This window comes from Notothenia coriiceps, unplaced genomic scaffold, assembly GCF_000735185.1.
Source record: "Notothenia coriiceps isolate Sejong01 unplaced genomic scaffold, NC01 NC01_scaffold00001922, whole genome shotgun sequence".
NCBI lineage: Eukaryota > Metazoa > Chordata > Actinopteri > Perciformes > Nototheniidae > Notothenia > Notothenia coriiceps.
This window is the reverse complement of record NW_011334623.1, coordinates 160,219-169,562: the sequence shown is the minus strand read 5'-3', so window position 1 is coordinate 169,562 and position 9,344 is coordinate 160,219. Positions and strand designations below refer to the sequence as shown.

General features: G+C 40.2%; 2 protein-coding genes across 2 annotated transcripts in view; both read left to right on the top strand.

Annotated features, from left to right (window-relative positions):
• chrm3a (cholinergic receptor, muscarinic 3a) overlaps nt 1–9,344 on the top strand; it is an 83,429-nt gene that overhangs the window by 68,426 nt on the left and 5,659 nt on the right. The window lies entirely within an intron of this gene.
• ryr2b (ryanodine receptor 2b (cardiac)) overlaps nt 1–9,344 on the top strand; it is a 192,107-nt gene that overhangs the window by 182,443 nt on the left and 320 nt on the right. The window contains 1 exon segment of the mRNA XM_010793548.1: nt 9,191–9,317. Coding sequence (XP_010791850.1) covers nt 9,191–9,317 — 127 coding nt within the window.

The window sequence follows — 9,344 nt, the reverse complement described above, 5'->3', positions numbered from 1 at the left end:
TTGGGACAAAATCGCACTGCACACGCACACACACACACACACACACACACGATCACTTTCTAAAGCTTAGTGAAAGTGAGGAAGTACCGATGCCAGATCCTTATCGATATGCCCGTGACAGATCTCAGTGATAATCCAGGATCATTAGACGACGTGTCAGATTTACTAATGGCATAACAATTTCAGTCACAGGCATTCATGTGGTGTGTGTGTGTGTGTGTGTGTGTGTGTGTTTGTGTGTTTGTGGGCGAAGAATCAGCAAGAGATAGCAGGAAGGGGTTGGAACTGTTGACAGTGACTTGGTCGCCAATGTTTGAGTGAATGAGACAGAGAGGCAGCCAGAGACATGATTTTTGGGTGTGTATATGTGTGCGTTTTAATGAAAGAGTGTTAGTGTTTGTGATACAGTTAGCGCTTCTTTCACTGTGTATGTAAGCCTGTCCACGTCCTCCAGGAGATGTGTTTGGGTTGTAATATAACCCGTTCTGTCAGCCTAATTTCTCTTTGTGATGATACAACACTTTCACGGCTTCCCCATATCACCTCGTTGACTCACTGCCCCTGCAAGTGTTTGAGTTTTTCAACCGGTGATGACTGTGTTTGCATGCATTTAAGTGTGTAAGAAGAGAGAAACGGTGCGTGATATGGTCAGCGTTTGTATGGGTTTGTATGCTTTTGCCTGTGTGCTTGTGTAAATCAGCCTTCTGTAAGCGTGGAGCGTGTTGTATGTTGTGTGGTGAAGAAGCGTACAGTAGAGTAGACATGGTCTCCATCATCTGACAGTCCTCTGCCCTGAGATGAGAAGACTGTTTTGTTCCTACTCTCTCACATAAACACATAATATCCAGCTGCTGGATAATTCAAACTCCCCGTGCAGGAGGTGTGACTACTTATGTCTCCTCGCACATTCCTAGCCTTCCTGACAATATCCTTTCACCTCGCTCTCCAGCCTGCATATCTGCCTCCAGCTTTTGAAGACCCCTCTCTTCCTGCTGAAGCATGTTTACATAGGAGTGAGTGTGTGTTTTTTCTCCCTCTCCGTCTCTTTCGAGTGCCTGTTCAATAGACAGATGGTTACACTTCCTTTTAAGGATTGATCGCAATAGCCTATCACTTACATGTGTATAGCATCTGTGTAGGGTTGTATTAAAGTGCATGCGTGAGGAGCGAGGTAAAGGGTCAGACCCGGAATTAGCCTAACACGAAACCACATTGTTTTTCAAAGTGTGGTATTTCATAGTTTGGATAGTGGGAATTGTTAGGAACGAGCTGTCACTGCGGCCAATTTACAGCAATGCACAAGCTTTTTTTTCTCCCACCCGTGTTCCAGTCTCGCATCCACCTCAAAACTTGGCTTCGCCTCAACGACAGTAACTTAGCTCTTGTTTTAAAACACAAAGTATGCATTGGAACTCATCCAGGTTTAGATTTACTGTGAGAAAGGAAGAAAGGTGAACTTTCAAAGATCGTCAAGTGGCTGCAGCCTTTTGCTTTGACATATTCCTGAGCCATTCTTCCACCGTCTGTATTTGACGCTTTTGCATTTCTTCCCGTCTCTTGCTTTCACATACACACATACTACACAGGCATGTCTAAGTGTCTGAGAGTGCCGTGTCCAAGGATTCCTGCAGCTTGTTACTGAGGCTGTCAAAAAGCACTGAGACCCACCACAGAGGTGAGGATGTGTGTGAAATCCCATGAGCCTCTACCACCGGTCAGGAGAAAAACTACAACCCACCTTTTTTACAAGCCTATAACAAAAACACATGTTCATACTGTTGAACATTAGTTTAACACATAAGAGGGGACATGTAAGACCCAGATTATGTTTTGTAAATAATTACAACACTACAACAGGTTATCTAATTGCATCAAAATGCATTGACATTTCACTCAAAGGCAACATATATGAGGATTTTAATGCTTTCAGGCAACACCCATTCTCTTGAATCAGAAATCTCAAAAAATATCTTGAAGGAATTTTTTTTTTTATTTGGCAGAATTGCACTTAAACTCCTGGATGAGACTATATATGTGTACTTTTGTGTCGGATTCATGCATAAAACAAGGTCTTGTAAAGGATAAGGTCAAAGTTTTGGTTGTACACTACTTTGTAAAGGTGAGGGAACATCTGGGTCATGGCTTAAGGACACCATTGTTGACTTACAGGGAAAAAAGGAAACTATATCATAGTCTGACATGTTGTTGACTCACCAACCACACCTTCCTCTTGATCCAGATGGCTTCAGTTATAAATCATACAGCCGCTAATGGGATTTGTCCCTTGAAAAAAAAAAACATATGTTGTTATTTGCTGACACAAGTGATGATGTAATTGTCTTTGGAGGACAGTCTTAAAGATATTTCTATACTATACATATTGGGAAAAGCTTCATAGCTAGTATTTTAATTTTTCCCACAAGCTTGGTAACTTTTCTTGCCAGATTAAGTATGATTCAAGCATTTATGGTTATTTGCAGCAACAACAAATCAGTTTAATAGAGATCATAGCTTGTTTAATATCGTTTAGTTTGAGTCAAACTGACCTGGAGCATAACACAGGACATGAATCATGGTGCCGTTTAAAGCACCTTGTGCAACCATTTCTTTCACCTCGACCTCTCTGTGCCTCTTCTGTACTGAGAGAGTGTTCAACTACTTCCTGTATTGGGAGTAAACACCTCGGACAATATAAATCACCATTTCAAACTATTTGCATAGGTCCATTGGAGACAGGGTTGCAAAGTTTGCTGCAGCATGTTCAGTTTTAGAGAAACAAATGTAACTGCTTTGAGTAAAGTAGAGAGGTTTCCTACATAGCTCTCACTTTGGACTTTGTAAATACTGTGCCTCTCCTTGCTCTGGATATAACGGAGATCTTTCCAAGTGTCGTGTCTTGGCCTGATCCCTTGCACAGCCATCCTTGGCACACTGCATAACCTCTCACACTGATTATTATTTCACTTCCTCGCATTGTTATTTTATCAGACTAAGCTCCCGTCAAGCTGCCGTCTGTTTATGGCCGCTGGTGCCAGTGTAAGCAGGACTCAGACACTCTGTTGCACTAATCTGGATTGCAGCATAAAGGACACCTCAATAAAAGCAGATCTCCTGGCTGCCTATGGTCATAAAGGAGAATAAACAAGGTTAGGGCAGAATAATGATGCTGAGCTGCTTCCTGGTATTAAGAGACTGACAGGGCTTCTTCCATTATGCAGACACAAGTCCTGTTTCTCTGGTTCTATACAGGCAGTATACAGTAGAGTCTTTACACTGGTCACAATTGCATTTTCCACTTGGAAGATTCAAATTTGATAGTTATGCAATTCTAATATATGCCTAAAACAATCATAGATGGACTTTTTTTTGCTGGAAGATTCCTTCTCTCTTAGAGTTGAAACATGCACATCATCAATCTTGCATACAATGTGCAGAACAGTAGATATGTAATAATATATTTGATAGTAACAGTAACAATAAGTACGTCAACAACATTTGTACAAACAGATATCTTCTTTCTATGACATGGCCTGGAGGTGTGAACATACAATAAATAACAAACTAATACATAAATAGACTTTAAAATTCACTTCGACCTCATTTCCTCCAGCACCTGGCCCTTGATACACTTATTTTCAGCTGGTGTATGCTAGCAGTATGGCTGCAGGGATGTCAATGTTTGTATTGGTCCACCACTTTGTTCGTTTTGGAGTAACTAGCAGTCATTACCAAGCTGTTGCACTGCAGATTAAAACATTATTGCAAAATGACTTCATTGTCGGACAAAATGAAAACGAAATACAGAAGAATGACAGCTGCTATTCTTCAAAATGTGCTATATTGTCAAATAAAGGGTCTGCTGCCGGATCGTTTATCGACACTTTTTGGTAATGAGGATTTAATAATTTGAAAATAAAGACGACCCAACCCTGCCGCATATCGACAAAAGAACCTCCTTGAACCTCCGAAAACTTTATCTCATTCAAACCCAACTTGAAAACTGTGATTGTCTCTGAAGCAATAGAAATCTGAAATGAGTTTAAGGATGGGCTCTCATCTGCAGCAAAAACAAACAAAGTGATTCGTTTTCATTCCTTACCAAGTACTGAGAGACTGAAGTGTGAATTAAGCGTGATTGCTGCATGGTGCAAAATCACTTGGTGACAGGAGGAGTTTGCGTGCAGTTTTATGCAAATGAGGAGCAACACAACATTACAATAGCCGACTGAGGCATAGATATGTTCACTTTATGTTTCATGGCTGCACAACGTGTCCCTTTGGTCTTTATCAGTCTGCTCTCAGCTGTAGCTGTAGTTGTTTTCAGTGTCATTTACAAGTGGGCAGGACATTTAAAGGGGTTTGAGATACATATAGGCAACTTCATGATCAATATATTAGCAAAACCAATAGAACCAATAGGAGTTAGATTGTTATACGTCAAATAAATATTGTATTATTTAGAGTATTATTATTGTATGAATTTATAAATCGCTTTTATCATGTATTTGTTCCTAAACAAATATTTACAAGAGCAACACTTTGCAAAAAACGCAAGTCAAACTGGACAAAAGAGACGTCCATTTTCCAACATGGAGAACGTCTTGTCATCCAAGGGAATAAACACGGCATTATTCCCCTGGATTTTTTATTTAACTTATCTCCCCAGCACGTCCTCTACTGTTTGCTACTCAGATGCAGAGATTGCTCACGCCCTGTTGGTAATAATAGATGAAGAGCTTTTGAGAAGGACATTTTTTGTCAGCTGCATGCAGAGTGTAAAAGATGTGCCATCAGATGCCTCTGACAAATTACAGAGACATATGTGAAGTTCAACGTGTCCTTATCTGACTCTTGGCTCCTTGAACTATTCACACAGTAATTGCACAGTGTCTCATACCATCTTGTTTAATAACACACATACTTAGTATTAATACCACATGGACTGTATTAATTAAAAAAACAAAACATTGAAAAAGTTTTTTTTTAGAGACAGCTGCAGGGATCAACATGTCTGAAACTCAAGCACGATGTTAGCATATGGAGATATTCCCCAGTCTAAATGTCATGTTAGTTTTGGGAACAAAGCAAATGTTTCAAAACAAATATTTTTGCTCCATAATTTTTCCAGTATTATTAGACATATGTTTGTAATCAAATGAACAGGGCGATGCGTCACAGGCTTTTGTCTTTAAACTCAGAAGAAATTGTATTTTACGTTTTTTTGTTACCTCAACAGCCTGTCACACATACTAAGGAAAGAAAGAGAAACAACAAACAGAGAAAGAAAGAGTTGACCTTAAATGCTTTCGAATAATTTGATGATAACAGTTTCATTTATATCCAAGCGTTTTTAATACATAAGGTCCCAGAATTCTTGAGGCAGCAAAAACTCATATTGTTTAAAAAAAGCCTGTACATTATAAGCCTTTTGCAATAATGCCGTTCATATTCGTTCCTTCATGCTCTGTGACTTGCAATATTAAGAACTGATTTATTGGCATAAAATGCTGAATTTGACATTGTTTTGTTTTGTAGATGCATATTCATTGCGGTTTTCTTTTTTCATTACCTAGAGCTCAGATACTGCTGTGGAAGAGATAACAGAAAACATTGAGGCTGTATTGGTAACACTGGATTACATTTGCGCATCATTTCCTGTGAAACCCTCGTTCAGTGAACGGATCGTGTTTGCCCTCCACCATCAGTCCCTCATGATGCCATCCATCTTGTCACCATTGTGTCTTGAAGCATTGGCTCCACCAGCGATGATTTATCCAGCAACTCATCTTTTGCTTTGTCATATTTCACACCGAGACAGACTATGATGGTGGACATCCTTTGTGAGCTGTGTCATCTTCTGGAGGTTTCACAAACCTTTGTTCGGAGGAGGTGCTGTAAAGGCTTCGCACGATAACAAACTCACTTAAGTTTTGTGAACTTTAAAAGTTAGCCTCTCAGAGAAAGCATATCCATCTCCTGCCAAGTAGGCACTAAATGCCTATACTTGTCAGCAGTGAGTACCTGACAGATGGCCTTGTGCGTTTTCATAACCCATGCCAGCATCTTCTGACAGCAGCCCCATCATCACCAGCCTGTGATAGATTTAGCTCATCCTGTGCAACCAAAAGTGCCTTTTTTCCCTTGTTTGCATGACAAGGTTGGCCCTACTTCATTTTCCTACCTCTTTACACCCGATCTCAGAAAAAAACATTGAAATGCATTTTCATAGTTTAAAAATGATGTTCATATAATGTGTCGCTCTAATATCCATTTCTTACAGTGTATCTTTATGTCCAGGTGCATTTGCTGAACAAAAGCAGGCACACATTTAATTGATTAGCATTGTATAGCGGATTTCCAGTCTGTGTTATTACTGCCTGTATTAAATGAAGGCTTAAAATCCGAACCTTTATTCGTCCCACAGAGGGGACATTTAAAAAAACAATAACCAATTTGGTATGAATAAAGTATAGTTACAGTTCCTCTTCTGCCTACTACTTATTCAGAGCAACACTTTCCCTGTAAGGTTCTGGGGAAAATGTGATAGAAGACATTTACGAGTCTACAAAAAGCATCGCCAGAGTGGCTCTGATGTTACACTGGACCGGATGTCTTAGGTTGTGAAAAAAAGATGAATCAGACAGCAGTTTCTCTGCTATCTGACTGTGATTTGTGTGCAGCTTGGAAGATGTATGAGGTATCAGAAAAAAACCTTTCAAACATGAAGCTCACACAAGAACGTAAAGAACTACTGAGATTGTTTAAGTGTTCATTCTAAACGGTGATGAATAGCAGGATATCCATGCAGAGGTTAACAAATCCCAAGGATCTCTAGTTTTTTTAGGATACCAAACGTTAAAGCCTTTGAAGGAAATAACACATGCAGTATACGCCCTCTAACCTCTACCACTGGGTCCAAACATATGTATTTACAGTCGTCAGGTATTTTTAAAAAGCCTACTATAGCAGCATGGCAAGCAATTCCAACAAGTGCTGAAACTCTGAAATCTGGTAACACTGCTGTTTTATAATCTGTGTTTTATAATTTATGAGTGGTGTTCGCCTATAGTTGATCTTTTTTTATGCTGTGGTATTAAGCGGGAGTTATACAGTCTGTGTTTTGTTAATTTGTTTATTGGACAAAATCTAAAGTGACACAAAAGAGAAAACAAAGCCCACTCTTGTCTCATCCTCCCTGCGTTCAGGAGTGCAACCTGCCGACAAAATGTAAAACAGACTCAGACCATGACTGGATTATGGACAAGCCAGTCGAGGCAGATATATTTCCTATCCCTCTGGACGTAGGTCAGACTGGTACAGGCACAGCAGTAACTTGATATTGCCTCTCAGTGAACAAGTGGCATGACAAGAAACGATTGGCCAGGCTAGCCTGCTAGCATGCTAATTTCAACACAATACATAGACAAATTTGACATCAACACTTATCCTTTTTTTTGGCTGTTTTAACATTTCAAGACATATCTTACACCCTGCACCTTTAGGTCTGTTATCAGCAAATGCCAGTGCAGTTGTAGCCCATGTCTTCTGTTGATGTAGACGATGTTAATGTAAGATAAAACGTCTGGGTCAGAGCAAGCCTTTTACGCTCAATAGATGGAAATCGATAACTCAACAGAGCAGCCAGTGTTGTGGTAGCACATTCACCCTGAAGTCTTTTCCAACTTGTATCACTTGGAATGAGCTGGTATCTCTTATTGGGCAATGCCACATTATCCAGCTGACGGGGATAGAAGAGGCTGAGATGATCTTGTGGATTGCTTTCTTAGAGAGAACACATTTAAGGCATTGTTTTTAGAAAAAGGTCACTGATCACTGTCTTCCACAAATCTTGCTGCCTGTCCTCTTGCCACAAGGCAGCAATCTGCTTGCTATTTGACAATGCAGCTCTGCCTAGCCAATTATGGTAATCAAAGCCAATGTTTGCATATGCTGGATGGACTAAATATGTATGCATTCAGTCTGTAGTTGCTCTCTTGGAACCGCGTAATGCTTGGCAACTCGGTTCAGTCTTCCAAATGGTTGATTAGTTTCCTCAGCCTGTACAGTACCCTTCAGTTTATGGTTGAATCTGCCTTGTTTGGCATTCGCCTTTTTTGTTTTCAAGCTGTTGATGCTTGAGTTGTTTTTACAATAATTCCCCAACTGCTAACACCCCTGCCTGTCTCCAGATGTGTCCAGATGTTTGTCTGCACTTGGCTCCAACACAAAAGTGCACATTACATAAGGTTTTACAGGAGCCAATTGTAATGTTTTAAACGGGAAACATTAAGATACAAAGGAAATATTCTTTATTTTCTTTTAAAACACAGACACTGTTTATTAAACCTCCATGAGCTGAATATCTATGTCAATCCTGAAATAAATAAATTGTAAAACTGAAGGTGTGTTGGGGGGCACTCAGAGGTTGTTTCAAATTAGAGCAGGTTAACCTTTATTAAAAGACACATGTCAACATCACTTACGCTTGCTGGACATCATCTGCTCGAAACACTGCTCTGCTGGATTCATTTATGAAAATTGAAACATGAAATAGCTTCTTGTTAGTCACCCAATCATTTAGATTGATCCTTGGACCCAACCTTGATTGCACAGTCCAACCTTGCTGGGACAAATGCCTCAAAATGTCAAATAACACGGTGTGTGTTACGACACAGTAAACGAGTATCGATCGCTCTGTGCACCTGAAACCATCACACCTGCCTGCCTGCGAGTAAAACTTAAGATTTAGAGCGTAACGTGGGCTTGGAGAGAGACATGGACACTACAATTGCTTCCTTCTAGTGGCAGTTGGTTTTCAAAGCATTGCTTGACCACCCATGATGCAATCTGCAGCTGCTTACAGTTTTCATCCCAAAAATGCTTGTTCAATTCAATTTAACGGAAAACAAACCAGACCACTCTTCATCTGTTGTGCTTCCAATTTCTGCTCCGTGGGAAAAGAGATGTGAATGTATGGTGGTTAACCATTGCATCTGCACGGAAATTGATTGTGACCAAACACTATTCATATCTGGATGCATACATTTGATATGCTGTATAAACAGTAGCTTACAAAACTAGACAAGCAACATTTCTCCAATCAGTAAAACTGGCATTATTGTGTCACAATGTTTTCAGTGTGTTGCACACTGTACGTGATTGCATCTGAAGAACACCTGTGCCTACACAGAAATATCCTGTCACTCTCAAAGAGACAGAAGCAGGTTCAGGGGGTCTGACATTTGGCCTTTCCCCAAAGGATCTGCTCTTTCCTCCCCTGTTGAGCAAGCCTCCCATGCCTCTATTCCCCAGACACGGTAAGACTACGCACTTCACTGTGCTGC